Source organism: Citrus clementina, unplaced genomic scaffold (genome assembly GCF_000493195.1).
Source record: "Citrus clementina cultivar Clemenules unplaced genomic scaffold, Citrus_clementina_v1.0 scaffold_8, whole genome shotgun sequence".
NCBI lineage: Eukaryota > Viridiplantae > Streptophyta > Magnoliopsida > Sapindales > Rutaceae > Citrus > Citrus x clementina.
Genome location: NW_006262022.1, coordinates 1,481,113 through 1,499,950, shown reverse-complemented (window position 1 = coordinate 1,499,950; position 18,838 = coordinate 1,481,113). Strand labels below are relative to the sequence as shown.

General features: G+C 37.5%; 2 protein-coding genes and 1 pseudogene across 7 annotated transcripts in view; 1 reads left to right on the top strand and 2 right to left on the bottom strand.

Annotated features, from left to right (window-relative positions):
- The window catches only part of LOC18034587 (branched-chain-amino-acid aminotransferase 2, chloroplastic), a 5,068-nt gene extending 1,253 nt beyond the window's left edge, over nucleotides 1-3,815 (top strand). Inside the window, exons 2-10 of one of the 6 annotated variants that reach the window (XM_024179597.1) lie at nucleotides 1,115-1,182; nucleotides 1,930-2,107; nucleotides 2,223-2,399; nucleotides 2,527-2,658; nucleotides 2,780-2,869; nucleotides 2,978-3,088; nucleotides 3,189-3,284; nucleotides 3,417-3,529; nucleotides 3,619-3,815. In XM_024179597.1, coding sequence (XP_024035365.1) covers nucleotides 1,115-1,182; nucleotides 1,930-2,107; nucleotides 2,223-2,399; nucleotides 2,527-2,658; nucleotides 2,780-2,869; nucleotides 2,978-3,088; nucleotides 3,189-3,284; nucleotides 3,417-3,529; nucleotides 3,619-3,733 — 1,080 coding nt within the window. In that variant the 3' untranslated portion in view covers nucleotides 3,734-3,815. The other 5 variants (XM_024179596.1, XM_024179598.1, XM_024179600.1 and 2 more) reach the window with 5 other exon arrangements.
- Nucleotides 3,816-3,958: 143 nt separating this feature from the next.
- LOC18033942 (protein trichome birefringence-like 13) lies at nucleotides 3,959-8,594 on the bottom strand. Its single transcript, XM_024178555.1, has 6 exons — nucleotides 8,150-8,594; nucleotides 5,746-5,923; nucleotides 5,285-5,425; nucleotides 4,841-4,961; nucleotides 4,411-4,545; nucleotides 3,959-4,230 (listed from the first exon to the last, which is right to left on the bottom strand). The coding sequence occupies exons 1-6, from the start codon at nucleotides 8,577-8,579 to the stop codon at nucleotides 3,967-3,969; spliced, it is 1,269 nt and encodes a 422-aa protein (XP_024034323.1). The 5' UTR covers nucleotides 8,580-8,594; the 3' UTR covers nucleotides 3,959-3,966.
- Nucleotides 8,595-11,026: 2,432 nt separating this feature from the next.
- On the bottom strand, nucleotides 11,027-14,543 carry LOC18033749 (annotated as a pseudogene).
- Between the last annotated feature and the right edge of the window lie 4,295 nt (nucleotides 14,544-18,838).

Genomic DNA, 18,838 nt, shown 5'->3' with positions numbered 1-18,838 from the left:
CAAGGCCCAAGATATGAATTATAATTTTTTTTTGGGGTACATTGTTGGTAATAAGCAATTTTTTTTTCCAGAAAATCCACCCTTCTTTTTTTTGTATTTGTTTTTCCGACTTCAGGATCTTTTTTTTTTTGGGACTTCTTTTTTCAATACTCAAATGATACCATCCATCCATCCATATATTTAATTCCCAAGCTTGGAGTTTCAGCCAACCAAAAAATAAAACAAAAACAAAACCCTTTTAATCATTTTAAGATATAGGATTATGAATACCACCTCTCCCCATTTGTCTTTTTTTTTTATTCCCCCCCCCCCCCCCTCTCACCCTGTAGATAAAATTTATGACTTTGGTTTTTATCCTTATCTGTTCATTTTAAAGAAAGAACAGAATGTCAAAATAATTTTTTTGTGGGTTCAATATCAAAATTGTTTTTCGCTTCAAAATTGATTATTTCTGCTACTAGACTCCATTACTTTTTATCTCTTTTCCTTTCATATATTTTATGGCAGCGGGTGCAGACAATCCCATTGATGCTCACTGACATGCAAGATTAATTGCCCAACTATGTCATCTCTACCAAACTAATTAAAAGTGCGTTTAAGAGTAATGTGTGGTGGTTGGGCTGCCAAATCTCAGCTGTCAAGATATTTCATAACATCTTACAAATGAGTTTTATTTGTTAACTTAGCAGTTATTTTTTCTCAATTTTACTTTATAACTATAACTTTTATTTCACAATAACTGCAGTTTAAGAGCTATCACCTCGCTCTCAAAAAAACCCTAAAATTTTATTTCGAAACTCTTTTAGTTTTATTTGAAAAATTGTCTCCACCCTCCAAGTTGGGAGATTTTACCACTGACACCCTATAATTTTTATAATATCTCATAATCCCCTTGAAAAGCAACAATCTCCCCTTTTGATTAGCATTTTTACTCAATCTTGAATGGAATAATAACATTAGCAATTAATACAACTACTGTGGTTTATCTCTTTTGTTTTTTAAATTGTATTAGTGGGTATTAAGGAGAATATATTTGTGCTTATGTTATTAGATATTTTCCCAAATCAGGGGGCGGGGGCCTAACATTAGTAAATTTTTTATTTATTTTTAACAGACAAGAAATCAATATTGTAGAACAGCAGGAGCAGCAGTGGAAGGTTACAATGAACCAAGTGTTCATAGGTATTAAATACTACAAAGAAGTTCATCGTAGCAATCAATCGTGGCTGGTCTGTCTTCTTCGTGTATTATTTATTACTCTCACCATTAATTTTGTCAGCTGCCCACCCACCGACTTTCTAAATGTTTTTGAGAGTCGTTCAGAAGTTAAAGTTTGTACATTTAATGTTTCAGCGTCCTTCAGAAGTTACGTTTCACTCACATTTAAAGTTTAAAAATTCTAAGTTACAGCAACATACTGCCACATCTTGAAATTGTTAAGAAATCCTTAAATGGAACGGAACACAATACCTCGTTTATCAAAAGTTTTGACACCTACACTTATATTTATTCAATTACAAAATGAAAAGATAAAGAAATTAAAATACATGGCATGATTTGATTGGCCAGACCTTCCCATTCTATAAGACTTTACTTTCTCATAGGCATCATTGTTAGTAACATCCTCTTAAGTTGTGTTCTTATTTACTATTCGCTTCTCATTTTCATGTCATTAGATTTAACTTAATATTAATGTTAATTAGTTCTTTACAGATAGTTTAAGCTATTGGCTAGTTGTTAACGCAATAGATATAATGGTTGTGAAAGGAAAGATATATACTTTACAATGCATAAATAATAACAAGGTATGTAATGTATAAGACTTTATAAATTTCGATCAGGAGAAGATATTCATGTACTTATGGTTCAAAGTAACAAATTTAGTTAGCATATCAAAATAAATTTCTTTCTCTGACTTGTTTTCAGCAGCCATGTCAATGGAGAATCTGCAAATATTAATTGGGATGACCTTGGATTTGGCCTAATTCCAACTGATTATATGTACATAATGAATTGTTCTAAAGACCAACACTTCTCACAAGGAACTCTCACTCCATTTGGAAAGATAGAGATGAACCCTTCATCTGGAATTTTAAACTATGGACAGGTAATAATTAATTCGCATCCATCATTTTAACACAATCTTGGTTAGCAAACAAATACATTTCCGTGTATTCAGTAACTATGAATTCTTATTTAAAATAGACGGTGGGTGAATTTAGGGTTTGTTCGAAGGTTTGAAGGCACACAGGACAGCAAATGGGCGTATCCTACTGTTTCGGCCAGAACAAAATGCCATGCGCATGAAAGTGGGTGCAAAAAGAATGTGCATGCAGGCACCAACTGTAGAACAATTTGTGAATGCAGTAAAGCAAACTGTACACTCCAACAAGCGATGGGTAAAGTAATTTTAATTTTGATAAAAATGTTTTATGTATAAGTTAATTATTACTCTAATTTTTCTGTGACCTGTCTAAAATTTTGCTGATTAAAAGTTTGTGCATGGATTGTGATGAATATATCTAGGTGCCTCCACCAGGGAAAGGAGCAATGTATATAAGGCCTTTGCTTATGGGAAGTGGACCGGTTCTAGGAGTTGCACCGGCCTCCGAATACACCTTCATAACTTATGCTTCTCCTGTAGGCAATTATCATAAGGTAAGGTGCCTGATCATCTTTGATAGATTATTATTTTCTTTAGGAAAAGAAATAAAAAGAAAAAATAGATTACATAATCTAAAGAATAAGGACTTGAAAGCCATTTCGGATTATGTAACAGGGTTTACTAAATTTGATTGTGGAGGAAAAATTTCGTCGAGCTATTCCTGGAGGAACTGGAGGAGTCAAGGCTGTCACCAATTATGCTATAGTGAGCATAAATTTCAACTTTGCAGTTTCCAGGAAATAATCTTTGTTTAATTATTAAGTAACACTATCACTATTTTGATTGAGATCCTCCCATGTATACTCATTGTAGATTTACAAACCCATTGCTGAAGCGAAGGCCAAAGGGTTCACCGATGTCTTGTTCCTTAATGCCGAAAAATACATCGAAGAGGTTTCTACCAGTAATATTTTTCTTGTGAAGGTAAGATAACTTTGTCTTTATCTGTTATCACCTGGATAAATTCACTTTTTGTTGATTTTTTTAATTAAAAAGAAGCTTAGTTTTGAAATAATTTGCTCAGGGAAATGAAATTTCAACTCCACCAACGAGTGGAACTATTCTGCCTGGAATCACCCGAAAAAGTATCATCGAAATCACACATGTTTTGGGTTACCAGGTATCTCTTCATTTTTTTAAAAATTATTATTATTACTTTTTTTTACAAAATCACTTATGTGAACGAGGATTGCTCTCAAAACCTCTTATATTATTCTAAAAGGTTTTTGTCAACTTACCATACTATTATTAGGTTAAAGAACGTGCCATACCGGTGGAGGAATTGTTTGATGCTGAAGAAGTTTTCTGTACAGGAACTGCAGTGGGGGTTAATTCTGTTAACAGCATAACTTATCAGGATGAAAGGTATGTAATATTGCATGCTAATTACATCTTATCATAGTTTGAATTAAGGTTTTACAACAGTATTTATTTTCTAAGGGTGAATTATGCAGGATTGAGTACAAAAGAGGAGCAGGGACTGTGGGGCAAAAGCTATATGAAATGGTAACAGGAATCCAAACTGGCCGCATTGAGGACAAGATGGGATGGACTGTCGAGCTTGATTGAGTTTCTTTACACACTTTTACTGTATTATACAATAAATGACACTGCTAAATTAATATATACAAGTTTGGATAAACTAATCCTTATTTAGATCAATGTTACAGTGTGTAATTTTAGGACATTGTAGCAGCATTTTATTTCCTTTTATTTTTCCAATTATTTTTATCACTTTTGAATTTGGAAAAAAACTTTGAATAACCAAAAAGAATATAATCAGACTATAAATAATTCATACATCAGGTTCTAACCTTAACATTGTTCAGAAGTGTTACAAACAAATCATTCCAAGTATCTGTAATTCCTGGTAGGCACCAGTGCATGCAATCATTGTGTTTCTTGCCGCCGGCTGTAGAGGGATGAGCATCTGCTCTGAACTCACTCATGTGGGTAATGTCCAAAATTTGGAAATCCGAGCCCTTAAGGGCCTTGTACAGGTGCTGATTCACCAGGCGCGCTTCTACATTGGTTCCATTATTTTGTACTGAGAAAAGTTCTTCAACCTGAAACAGAATGAAATCAAACCTCTTAAATCATTTCTGACACCGTGTAACAAAAGTTTAATAAAACACAGTCGTGTAGAAGAGACAGATGTTCCTAGTGATTCAATTGTATGTATGCATGCAAATAATTTAACTAATTATCATATGCAATCTAACTTAAAGCTGTTAAACGCGACTCACTTGCTCAGGCAATAAAGGCTGTAGCCGTTGACATGAACCTCCTTGGTCCCAATCACCTCCTTCAAAATGCCTTGGCGACTGTGTACGAAAGAGTTTGATCGAACCTCGACGTGCAGTTTTCTCAACATATTGTATCTGTAACCATATTATATGTATCATATGAGAAAATATACACATCTAACCAAGGTTATACTCATAACTCCAATTTATGAACACGGTGATGATGTGTGCAGAGTGAAAAAGGACACTCATGGCTTCTTGTAGACTTCAGCAACATTAGGTAACATTAGTCTGTAACTAAAGCAATAAGTTACTTGGCCTATCCAACCCTGAGAATATGTGGTATCAGAAGATTGCATGCACTCACAACGTAAGCTTATGATTTTCTGAGGAGCAACTACTATGTAAATAAATACATCCAGTGTACTACCATGTGTTTTAAGACCATATCCAAACCAACATTGGGTTGTACAGGAGGGATGACAGGCTTATCCTTCTCAAAGAATAGCATAGGTGACTTCACAGGGTCAAATTTTGCAGGAGCCCACCACCTATGTACAAAAACCAAAATTCCAAGTACAATGGATAAGAAAAATATGTTGCATGGTCATAATAAGAGCAAAAACAACAATAACACACATGAAATGGGCATTAATGGGAAACTGTTTAATGTGGTCAAGGAAGCATAGATTACATTTCACTATTTGCCACAGAAACATTCCAAACACTGCCAGAGAACTTGAAAAAACAGATATCAAAAAGGTGTCAATCATGATAGTCATCATTTGATCCCACCATTTAGCGAAACATCAATTTAATACCAATCTATAGGAATTTGAAAGTGTAAACAGTAGCATAAAGAAAAGAAATTTACCAGTGTCCTGTGTTAAATATTAGAATATCATGGAAGCTTGCAGCCTTTGCCCATGTGCTGTCAGGAACATCAACATCAACTCTGTATCCCTCCTTATATCCAAGAGCTTCTAACTCACCACCATTAGCATTAGCTAACCACCTGCTTTGAACAGGAGTACGGGTCTATATTAAAGGCAACACAAACATCAAAAAGTTTTCACTCTCCCATACACTGTGAATCAAATCATGTAACGACAAAGATTAAAACAAAATATGTATGTCATGTTGAATAATTCATAGGTTGTACATATCCATGATATCCCATGCGGCTGATACCCCCATAGGAGAAGAGGTAAACAGAGCAGTATCACGTCAAACTTTAAAGTTTAATTAAAAAAAAAGTCATTGAATGATGACACCTAATTTTACACAATATGTTCATAAACTAATACATACAATACAACTGCAAACATGGCTTACCTACCGTAACGTGCCAAAAGGTTCGTTCTATGATAAGCAATGGTGAGGTTGTGCTCAAGAAATGTAAAGCCACGATCTGCCCTAGCTGGGCGCCACTTCTTCACATCAGTTGACACGCGTTTCAAAGTACAAAACAGAGACACAAACATATTCCTGTTCAAGGAGTCCCCAACAAATCCTGCACTGTTCAACATTCATAAGCACCAAAAAAGTTGCACAATTCCCCATGAAAATAAAACCCACATCACAAACATGTTCACACTCACCCAAACCCCTGATTGACTAACAAGAAAATGTAACAGAAATCAGAAACTTAGAATGTTTCCAACAACTAATCAGTGTATGTGCTAAATGTTCTTTTGCATCATTCAGTTGTAACTGGAGTATAACTGTGTAGCTTATGCAGCGAATTGTATCTCCAGTATCTCCACACAAGGCGAAACTCAAAAGATTAGGCTTTTGAAAATAGAGGTTGTAGAGCTATTGTTTTAAAGGATTTTTTTTCCCCATTGTTCTAATCGACTTATATTTACAATTAGAAGTCTACTAAAAGATCAACTTAAATTGCATAAAATACCCTTCTTTTATTTCATGTCTTTCCTAACGTTACATTAACAAATTTGTCCGAAAAACTAATGAGTAATGCTATACTTCCCATATAATGTCCCAATAAATTTTATCCAAGTGGCAGGGCATTCATCCATTGCCATATACTATAAGAAATTTTTATTAGAAGGGTTCATTGACAACTAAATAACCAAGACAACTAAGTGTATGTTTGTTAAGGCTTTTGTATAGGTCAAAAGTGATTTTTCTATTTCAAAAGCACTTTTCAGAATTTTTGGTGTTGCTTGGTTATTTTTGGAGTAAAGCTTTCAGGCTTTCAAGAAGCTATATTGCCTCTATATGCAATGTCAAAAATACCCCCTAAGACAATTCCATTAATTCCACAATACACTTACTTATATATGTGGGTCAGATCTGACCCTCTTTCAACCGATGCTTTTTTTTTTTAAATTAGACCTTATGCAGATAGGCCTTGATTTCGAACTGGTGCAGCATAAACTTCAAATGGATATGAATTGCCTAGTGGGTAATCCGCTACTAGTGCTGGTGGGTGGGCTGGTTCGGATTCAACTGCTGCCGCAAGTTGGGGAATAGCAGTGCAGGCTTCACTTCTATTTGTTAATTTATTAGTATCCAGAACTTATATCTTGATTGCCAGATTTGGAATATAAGTAAGGTTGTTGTGGAACTAATGAAATTATCTTAGATATTTTTTACATTTGCAAATATTTTGAAAAAGTTATTTTACCTCTTGAAAACCCAAAAGCTTTACTCCAAAAATAATCAAGTAACATAAAAAATATTGAAAAGTGTTATAAATTATTATTTAAAAAAAAAAAGCACAAGGCACCAAGTAAAGCACCTCACTATTTGGCTTATTAAAAGCCTTGATATTGATACATATCATTTCAACAAGTAGCATATATATACAGGCAAGCTAAGGGCTGCGCAGCTCAAACAATTCTGATGTGAGATGTTGGGCAAAAACATTAAGGATTAAACAATGGGGAGTGGTGTGAATCAAGTGCTGGCCACACCACTTAATGTTTTTACCCAAAATCCCATATCGGAAGAGTGTGACGTCCACTAGCCTTAGCTTGTAAATGCATTTTGGCATCCAGGAAAGATAGTTTCCACCAGAAACCTCGACAGCCATTTTTTAAAAAGCTTGTATAATGGCTGTTATTAAGTCCTTTCAATTAATTGATCAACAACACAACAAACACATATATTTCTACGGAGCTAAAGGGAGCGGGGATACGTCCCTTTCCGATATGGGACTTTCTCTATTCACAAAACTAACAAATGGTGAAGCTACCATTATTTACAACACTCCCCTATCATTATCGTGCTAACAACATGTTATGAATAAATAATTAAATAAACTGAATTAAACTCAAGGCACTAAGTAAAGCACCTCATTATTTGGCTTATTAAACGCCTTGATATTGGTACATACCATTTCGACACATAGCACACATATACAGGCAAGCTAACGGCCATGGAAGTCACACACTTCATACATGGGATTCTGGGCAAAAACATTAAGTGGTGAAGCCACCAATTGATTCACAACAAAAGGAGCTTTCAGACTAATAAAAGCACATTTATCCTCAACAAAAGCCATAGCAAACATATAATAAAAGCTCGTTTTACTAAAAAAAACTCTATTCAAGAAGTCCCACCAAACAGACCCAACATCCACTCTAAATCCCCAACTTTACAAGTACTTTTATTTGAAAGCACTTTGGAGTAAGTAGACAGCTCAAAGTACTTAAAAAGTAAAATTTTTAAAAACAAAAAGAAATGAAACATTTCAATGTGCTTTGATAATTACCAATGTTCGTATCTCTATAAGTCTGCAGAAACTGGAGAGGATCCAAAGGCTGAAGATCACAGCCATGAGGTTTCCATCGCCACGTGGCAATTTCCTTAGCGTTGGATTTATTATTGAGAAGACAATTCCATCCCCTGAATATCTCCTTACACGAGCTATCGTACTTGTGATTGAATCTATCCTTAGGGTCGTAGATCCACTTCCCCTCGGAGTAATTGCACACCCCGAACCGGGAAGAGGAGTATGTCGGGTCGGGCTCGGATCTGCCTTCGAGTAGAAGTGTTTGCGAAGAAGAAGAGGAAATGGAGGTCTTGCTGGAGAGAGAGAGGACGAGGAATATAGAAGCGAAAATGAGGAGTGAGAGTAAGGGCAAAAGTGAGAATTTCTTTCGGTTGTTTTGTAGGTGGATGTGGTGGCCTCCAGTGGCCATGGGAGGGGGAGAGTGAGAGTGCCGCAGAGCTAGATCGCGTTCGGGTTTTATGGTTTTTATTTTCAATTTTTTCCAATTTTCATTTCAGTCCTTTTTGTTTGGCAAAAAAACCACATAATCCAAACGTTTGTAAAATCAATCAATTAAATCCCTCGGGTTTTTTTTTTTTTAATAACTTTTTTCAAATGTTCATAATTGCGTCTCATATTTATTAAAATTTGCTTTGCCTCTGCAGCCTCTATGTTCAAGCTACTTTTTTGAATGGGTTTCGGCTTCTTGACTGACAATCATAATATTAGAATTTAGCAAGACTTGATAAATTTTTCTCAAATTTGAAGACTTCGTCAATTGGTCGCAAGCTTCTTTCCTTCAAGAACTGTCAAATGTCAATGCCAATATACAGCTATTAGACGAATTACTAAATTAAAACAACCATGTTACAAATTACTAAATTAAAATAATTAAATGTAACACTAAAAATACTAAATAACTTTTAAAAAAATTTAGAGGTGGCAAAATAGTACAGCCCTCAGTGTGAGGGCGGGGGCCACGAGCTTGGAACTTAGGAGGCCTTAGATTTAGGTTTTTTGGATGAAGTTAAATTGTTATGACGTTATAAAAAGATTTTTAAATAAGATTTTACTACTTATTTAAAATTGAAGAGATTGAAGTGCTATCTCATTTCAAAAATCTTATTTGGAGAGTCGTTAATTCAACATTATTTTTTTTGTAGAGAAAAAAATTGATTAAAATAATATATATTTATCTTTATTTAAAAAATCTTTTGAGAGATAACTTTATTTTTTACTCTTTCATTTACCATATAAATAAATAAATAAATATTTAAAGAGTTAAATTAAAAAAGTCTTTAAGTAATGCTCTCAGCTTATGTTAATTTAAAGAACAATCTGAACCCGTCCAAACTTGATCAGGCTTTTTAAGAGTTTGGGCTTGACCTTTACCCACCTCATTTGTCATCCCTGCTTGAAATTAAAATTTTATTTGAAATATAGGTGAATAAACATTATACAATACCAAAGAAAATAAATTCAACAACTGCATGATAATCAAAATACCAAATGGAGATAAATGTATGTCCTATTGTATTAATGTAAGTATTTCCATAATTGTAAAAATTCCACCTGTTAATTACCGCCATCACCAAAATTTTAAAATGCCTCATTGATTTACAGGTTTAAACTAACAAAGATAACATAATCGATACCAAGTCAATTTCTAGCTGGCAACAGGGGTGGGCAAAAAAACCGTGCACTAGAGAAAACTGAACCGAACCGATCCTAACCATTCCGTTCGGACCGGTTTGAATTTTAAAAATAACTGAAATATATGGTTTATAAAAAAAGTTGAAATGCAGGTTCGGTATTCGGTTCACTCAGCTGAACCGAAAAATCAAGTTATTCTTGGAATTTTATTTAAACAGACACGTGTTAAATTTTAATTGGTTGCGTAAGATAACGAAAATAGACATGCACACACACGATTTCGGGTATATATATATATTTAAAAATTGTTGTTGGTGTTTGTTTCCAAATTTTCTTTTTATTTTGTGTTGTAAGTTTTAATTGTTGTTATTTTTATTTGTCTTTACAATATTATGTTTATGTAGATAGAGTATTGGAGTTTGATTATGTATTTTGAAATCTTAATATTTCATATTTTGTAAGTACCTTATTAGTAGTTAGTAAGATATTAGTGATAAAATGTGTTTTGAATACTTTGTATTTATTGTTAATGTTTGTAATGAAATTAGGATAAATTAATTATTGAAAAAAATTATTACATTCATGAGACCTAATGGGCTAAAAATTTAGAAATTGAAAATAGGCCCAAAACCGAAAAAACCAAACCGAACCGAACCGATCCGAAAAGATCCATTTATATTCAGTTTTTATTGAGTTTGGTTCTTATTTGGTTTTTTTTATAAAATAACCGATTTAAATCGGTTCTGCTTAATTTCGATCCGAACCGAACCGGACCGAACCGTGCCCACCCCTAGCTGGCAATGTATGTAATTAATTGGTTTTCCTTCTCTGGCTGTAGAAAAATTAATCGGAACTGAATTTTTTCCCAGTTATGTGATGTTGCAATGGTACTTGTATCCTGTTATAAATTTCTTTTTTGTGCCTGAATGTTTGGCGTAGAGAGCTGAATATTCAGAGTATTCCCAGGAGTTTTTTTCTCGTTCCTCGTACAAAAACAAGAAAACAAAAATTATAAAAACCTATTCTTTTCAGCAGAAAAATGTGCCTTGTTCCCGAAGAAATCAATAGATAATTAAAAAGGAACATTATGAACTTTATTGATCATGATACCGTAATTGTAGAATTTGGTCCTCATTGTAGAGTAGATCATAAGAAGATAAGGATCCGAATTTTTTTTTTCAATTAAAAAAAAAAAAGCAATCCTTTATTTGCATAGATCTTGGCCTACTGAAAGTCAAGATAGTAAGAAAGACTAGAAAACTTTTTCTCAGAGTGTAAAGACTTCATCTGATCTCACGCTTCTTCTCTTCAGGAACTGTGAATACCAATGTGCAGAGAGCTTAGGATATCTCTTCAAATCCGGATCATCTCGGTCAACATAGTACAGGCCGTAGCTTGATGCATAGCCATCCAACAACTCGAACACGTCCAAGAAGGACCATACAAAGTACCCTCTTGTATTTGATCCATTTCTTCCATTTGTCCAAGAATAAAAAGCAAACAGTAAAGAAGTTAGATTATACACACAGATCACTTAACTTCATTTCAGGAAAAATGGAAAGGAGGTGAAATGATGGACTTTGTAAAAGCTCTACATTTATATGATGCCAACAGTCAAAACCATTCCATAATACACTAATTTTCTGTTAAAATATTTTGAGTCAAATGCGTATGAGCTCTTTTTTGCCCTCAAAAAAATCTAAAAGACATTCAAGGGGTCTACTTTGGCATAAAATAGGCATTACCTCACAGCATCAAGCACACTTCCAATGTATGCGTGCAAATATTTAACCCTGGATATATCTTCCAACGATGAATGGTGTGGGGTGGCCAGACCTGATAAGAATCATTTGATGATAAAACAAAACAAATTAGAAAATAAGAACGAGTGAAGCAAGTATTGATTATATTATATTAATGTTGCATCTGACGACAATTATCTTTTGACACAAAACCACAGTTGCCACCACGAGAATAGCTACTGCCGGTCTTTCTTTCTGTTTTTTTCCCCCTTTACGCATAATATAGTAGGGTATGTTTCCATGTGTAATTAGCCACCACTATATGCTGTTGCATACTCAAATTAGATGATTTATGGAAATATCAAAGAAATAAGCATGATTCTTTTTTCTTTTTTTCAAGTAGCAGACCAGGCAGCATGATTAGGGATTTCAGCCCTTTGATTCTTCATCTGTTACCTTTTTAAATACTTTATCAGTTCAAGAAAAAGATCAGCATATGCAAGTTTACTTACTGTAGTTAGTCGTCACGAATCAACAGATAGATAGATAAATAGATAGAGAAAGAGAAAGAAAGAGAGAGAAAGAGAGAACCATTTTCATGAACATAAATAGGAGGATTGCCATAGACTCGCTTAAAATACTCCAGCACTATTTGCAGGCTTGAGGGCTGTATTGAAGATTGTGTCAAACAAAGAAAATTAGGAATGCAGTGAACTAAATCAAGTAGATTAAACAAATACTTTAATTGTGTACTTAAAAGTCCCACCTCATTTGATGATGCAGCAGTATCTTGTTCAACTGCCACAATCAATCAATTGTTTTAGTTTCTCAATTAGGCAGACAATTTTTTTTTTTTAAAAAAGAATGACTTGTCAACTTGGTATATATGATGAGTTTACACAGTTACAAGATCGTAAGTATAAAAGGACCACCATATGGAAGTTCTAGATTGAAATTAAGCCACGGATGAGTTTGACTAGATGAACTTTGATAGAGTCAAAGAGGAATCAACTCATGCATAATTCAACCATTTATCAGCAAAGCAAGACTAATGATATGTAGAGAACATACAAAAAGCCATTGTCGCTGTGTCTGCACTCCAGTCTCTGTGTTCCTGTTTCAGACTGCTGGGATTGTCCTTGATGTAAATCATGCAATAGTTTATCACTCCAATAAAGTCAGCAGAACCTTTAATCTGTTGGGATTCACGATCAGTGAAAGCTGGAAGTCTTGAGCCTGCATTTTGTTTCATTGTTTTGGGATAGTCTCCGTACACTAACGGATTTGCAACCCTGAAATTCAGTGCAATATAAATATTAGCTACAGCTGAAATTTAAAATAATTAGGTTAATGGAAAAAGTGACATTATATGGAAGAGGAGCCAAACAGAGAGCTCAAGACATATAGATTCTTATCGTACCAACCAATCAGGAAATCAAAGTATCTTTGAGTTGCAATTGCATCCTCCTCTGAGTTTGTAAGAGGAAAAACCCCAAATGAAAAGATGCTTAGACCTATATAGCCATGTTGCTTGTCCTGCATCACCATGCGTTGCAATTATTCCAATATCTTTAGACATGACTGTCATGACCCAAAACTAAACCTGGCAATAAATTGTTAGCATTGGACCTAAACTGTCACGAATTTATTTTCAGGATGCTTATACACTCAAAATGTGTCTTGTCAATTAAGGTTTGGATCACCCTTTATAAGCACTAGACTTCTCCTATAACCAAGCACGTACAACCTACCAAGCTTAGAAACTCAGTTCCCACACTTCTAATCAAGAATGGTTCTGCCCATCATTTACGACTCAACCTAGATTTGACAAGATATAATCCATTTTGATACTGAACCCTTACGGATTCATTCTCAGGGTGCCTATAAGTAAAGTGTGGATCTTTTTATACAATCTTTTATAAATGTGGATCACCTTCTATAAGTATTAGGCTTCTCTCACACACTCAAAGCGATATGGGATATTGCAATGGCAAAAATTGACATCTAAGGAAGTAATGTGCGGACACAAAATTTCTATTCTAACAAGAAAGACTATAAATGCTTGATGCTGAAGCCAAATACTTCTTGTTGAACTCAATATAAATAACTGAAAGGATAAATGATTGACTAAGTCACACACTAGATGAAATACTGAAGCACATGAATGAAATTTTTTTGGATATTACCTGGTAATTCTTTTTATACAATCTTGCAACAGATGCATGTGCCAATAAGAGATGATGAACTGCCATGTATGGCTCAGTGGAAGAATTGCCTCTAGAGCAGTTGTTGAATGAAGAAGAACATCGTTTAGGTGGTGCAATTCCGAAGTCATAACCTACCATTGCAAATCCATTTGGCTCATTCACAGTGGTCCAATATGAAACCCTATCGCCGAACTCTCTGAAGCATACATCTGCATAAGCTGTGAAGTCTTTCCTGCATTTAAAATGGAGAAAATATAGACACAGTCATCAACACTTTTATTGATTTGCTTATTTAACCAAGCACAAAAGGGTAAGCTAAAACCACAAGGAACTGAGAAATATACACAATCATTCGATTGATCCATCCGCCATACTCATCTTCCAGTGCCTGAGGAAGATCAAAATGGTGTAATGTGACATGCGGTTGGATTCCTGATTGATTCAAACAAAAGTGGTACATTGGAGATAGTGGAAGTACTTTCCTTAAATATATGCAAAGAAATTGAGTTTCTATAAGTAGTAATGAAAAACTGGAACCGACCATAGCGGATTAGCTCATTTATGAGGTTGTTGTAGTACTGTAAACCTTTTGGATTGACAGGTCCTCTTCCATCTGAACAAGAAAGATAGAAGAAAATGAGGATAATCTGTGAGAACGACTCAGAAATTGCATAATTGTTATAAGGTTCATAAAAGCCAGGAGTATCTTATCATACTTGGAATTAGTCTTGACCATGAGATGGAAAGTCTATAGGCATCTAGGCCTGTGTCTGCCATGAGCTTCACATCTTCCTGAAAAAAAAGCACATGGGTTGCACAGGTATCATTGTGCCACAAGATGCAATGTTTTGCATGAACAAGCAAAATCAACCAGCTGTTGGTTGGTTATTGTCGTATAACCATTTCAATTAGTTTCAATAGACAAAATGAGGATGAACTGTAATTGAATTTTACTTGAGCTTTATGTGAAGAATCATAATGATTTAAGGCATGATGTGTCCACCTTGTACTTATGATACTTATCACATGCTATGTCTCCATTGCCAAGCACATTCCCTGAAAATTTAGAAGAGAAAACCCAACACAGCTGATAGAAGAAATTTTTTTGATAAATACAGTGATAGTAAATCAATGAAAAATTACTATGGGTGAAGCTTTGATATCTAATATCTCATAAACAAGCATGAACTCTCGTTTAATTTCAGTGCCAATGTTGATGCTGAAATCTGCTCGTCCTTAGACCGACCAGATCCTTTCACCAACGCTTAAGTTATCGACTGTTGCTCGAACCACTAAGGCCGGGACCACCCTCCTTTCTCTCACTAGACCTGCGTTCACCAAAAATGGATCAGAGACGCCGGTGGTTTTGCCGGCGTAAACCCTCCGATGCCTAAGTTAGCACAAGGTGTTTACGGGAAAACAATATAATTTGGATTCACGAAGTTTGTTCAAAATCTGCAAGGAATTAATCTGGTTGCAATTTGGCAGCGTTTTCCCTCTCTCAATTTTTCTGTCCCCTTCTTCTTCGATGTCTTTCTCTTTTATAGCCGCCCTTTGTCCCACGTTTTCCGTTTGCCCCTTATCCCTCCTTTTTCGGGTGGTGGTAGCCCCTCATGGAGCTCTAACTGTTATATTGTGGGCAAACGTGGATCTCGTGTGTCCTTCAACCGTTCTGGGAGAAGCGCAACTACCGCGATCTTGTGGGATCGTGTTCCCGCTTTCCTGGGGATGAGTATTGGCTCGGCATATACTTCTGGTCGGTATGTTCCCCTGGTTGCACCATCTCTGATCGGCTCATGTTTGCCCCCGTGTTCTGCTCGTACCGTTTAGCTGAAATGGTCCGTGCCGGGGCGGAAACAGTAGCATGGCTGACTTGGTGCCTTTATGTACTCAACACCAGTCCCCCAGTTTCTGGTTTGGCGAGTGAAATGAGTTAAGAGCAGAAACTGATGGTTAAATCTCACCAGCCGGGGAGCTTCTCTTCTGGGGAGACTCCGACCTGAACATGGGCCTAAGTGAACATGTTCATTGCATATCTGGGCTTATATCTAACCTGGCCTCTTGTAACGGTTGGTGACGTGGCATCTCCAGACTCTTCGTATTTGAAATTTGAAACGACGGGCTATCCGTCCTCGATATATGGGGGGGTGAGCTGGCATATCCCATCACTTAAATGCTTCCATTTCCCCCTTTTCGTTTCAAATCCCTAGACTGGAGTCATCATCATCTTGTTATTCATTTTCTCCGCCGTTAACCAAAATTTCTTTGAACTTTGCTCACTATTTCCAGCGTCCGGAGTATCCATTTGCTGGGTGTTTTCTTTGTCGCGGCAGCGCTATCAGTGTCAGTCTATTCCAGGTATAGCCTTTAACCTTTTCTTTGGCTGTTGTTGTTTGGGTCCTGTGTTGCCCCTTTTTGTATCCGTGCACTTGGGTTTGTTTTGGTGTTCTTTTGAAATTCCAATATGTCAAACCGGAAAAGAAAGTTACTTGTTGATGAGGGTGATGAAGAATCAGGGGACTCGGGCCTCAATGTGCCAATACCCACTGATTACTTAGGCCCCTCCAGTAGTGTAGGTTCTCCCCATGGCAGGGATACCCTTGAATACCCACGCCCTTTGGTTATCTCTCCTTCCCCTGAACTGGAGCTTGTAGGGAATAGAGGTGGACCTGCGTCGGGCTGTGGTGAGAACCACAGCTTTGGTGGGGTTGGGATCCCTGAAGGAGTTGGTAATGGTGAGGGGAGCAGTTCTGGACCGAGCAGACCTGCTCAGAAAAGGAACCTAGGCCATAGGGTGGAGGCTGATTCCTACCCTATTGATTTCATGGCTTGTGCTACCACCCCCACTGATCTATTTAAACTTAGGAACCTCTATAACATCCCCAACGAGGTTCTTCTTGTAGTTCCTGGAAAAGATGATGTCCCTAGTCGTCCTCCGAATGGGTATGTGACGATGCACTTGGAGAGTTTCAGACTAGGAGCTCGGCTGCCCCTTCAATCCTACTTTGCCAAGATACTGGGCGGTATGCACCTGGCCCCAGGTCAGCTACACCCAAATGGGTAGAGGGTTCTCTCGGTAATGTTTGTGTTGTGGGAGAGGTGCGGGTCGGAGGAGCCTTCTCTTGTTGAAGTGAAGCATCTGTACCAGCTGCGGAGTAGCCCGAAGGAGGCAGGCTGGTACTATTTCATGTCCAGTTCCGCAAAGAGGAAACCGATCACTGGGTTTCCATCTTCATGTAAAAATTGGAAGAATAAATTCTTCTTTGCTGGAGGGAACTGGTGTCCAGCGGTTCGGTCGCTTGGTGGGGACATTTATCTTCCCACCCATTTTGTCACCCCAGGTCGTTCATTTTTGCATGTATTCTTAATTAGATTGCTACTTATTGAGTTCTTTAACCTTCTGTGCTATTTCAGAGTCGTGGGGTTTGATCGGGGGGCTTGAAGATCGGCCTTTGCTTCAGGTGGAAACGGCTCTATTGAACGCGTCTACCTGCCAAGACCTCCTGTCACCAACAAGTTTGGTCAGCTCGGGCTTAGTGGACATAGCTGCCGGGATGGATAACAAGATCCTCAGCGCGATGAGCAGGAAGCGTGGTCGGGACTCGAGTAGCTCCAGCAACCCTCCTCCTCCTCCGAAGAAACCCAGCGTCGGTCCTTTCAAGGCGCTTGTTCCTGCTCTGCCCCCTCCTCCATCTCGTAAGAGTGGTGGGGAGAAAACTTCCGACAAGAATCCTGAGGTCAGCTTGCAGTCTGGGGACATATCTTCTCCTCTTCCATCTCGGGATTAAGGTGACTACCTGAGCCCATATCAGAAGGATTATAAAAAATCGGTTAGGCCCAAGATGGTGAAGGACATCGAGAGCATGAGCCTCTCCGAGTTGGCCGCTTCTGTTCAGAGAGTCTCCTTCAGGCTGGCCACAATGGTCTCGTGCTACAAGATCGGGTCCGCTCGTCATGAGAAGAAGCTCCAGACTGATAACCAAGAGTTGAAAAAGAAAGTTGAATCTGTTGACCGCTCCAAGGAGAAACTGGCCGAGCTGAACAAACAGCTTACGGAGCTTCATGAGAAAGTTGCTGTTGCTGAGTCCACTTCCTCCAAGCTTGAGGGCGAGTTGGGTGACCTGAGATCTGATCTTCAGGCTACTCAAATTGAAAGGGATACTCTGAGGGCTGCCCTTGAGGGGGAAATCAAATCCTTGGGTGAGCAGCTGGCTGAGGAGAAAGGCAAATCTGCTGATGTGGACGATCGGCTGGATGCCGAGTATGACTCTGGGGTTGCCTTCTCCTATAAGTGCATCATGTCTGTGCTTAAGGAAGAATATCCCGAGCTGGATATGAGCAAGCTGGAGGCTGGAGTGGAGAGGTACATGGCTGGGGTCGGCCAGGGAGATAAGGAGCAAGGTGAGCAGAATCAGGTGGAGGCTCCTTTATATGAGGTACAGGAGGGGGGAGCTGGGGGACGTGCTTTTGAAACGGGACAAGGATCCATGCCGCCTCCTCCCAGTATTGCTGATCCTTCACCTCCTGGGACAACTGATCCTTCACCTGCTGAAGCCGTTGACCCTCCTAATCCTTAGGTCTATTTTTGTATAGACTTTAGATCTTCATTAGTTTTGTAACCAACTGAACATTAATAAATTTTCAGATGCTCTTTATTGGCTCCCTTGTCTAATGTCTACTCATAGACTGTTTCTGCAAAATAATTGCACAACTTATCTGATCTTGCCTGCTGGTTCTTTAGTGGACCGAGTAGGTGTAGGTATTTACTTGCCTTAGTAAACTTCTCGTAGAATTAGCTGCTGGTCTTTCATTGACCGAGCAGAAACAGGCACTTTGTTGCCTTAGTAGAATTTTCGAAGTTTTAGCTGCTGGTCTTCGTTGACCGAGCAGAAGTAGGCACTTGCCTTAGGAGAGTGTTCGTAGCTTTAGCTGCTGGTCATTCGTTGACCGAGCAGAAGTAGGCACTGATTTGCCTTAGTGAACTTTCGAGAATTTAGCTACTGGTCTTTGTTGACCGAGCAGAAGTAGGCACTTGCCCTAGGAGAGTGTTCGTAACTTTAGCTGCTGGTCATTCGTTGACCGAGCAG

What these genes read in the sequence shown, in the direction of transcription:
- LOC18033942 (XM_024178555.1), bottom strand. Translation starts at nt 8,579, where the DNA reads ATGGCCACTGGAGGCCACCACATCCACCTACAAAACAACCGAAAGAAA. An exon ending in TTATAGAGATACGAACATTG is followed by an intron (nt 5,924 to 8,149) that starts GTAATTATCAAA and finishes TGAACAGTGCAG; the next exon opens with GATTTGTTGGGGACTCCTTG. An exon ending in ATATGGTCTTAAAACACATG is followed by an intron (nt 4,546 to 4,840) that starts GTAGTACACTGG and finishes ATATGGTTACAG; the next exon opens with ATACAATATGTTGAGAAAAC.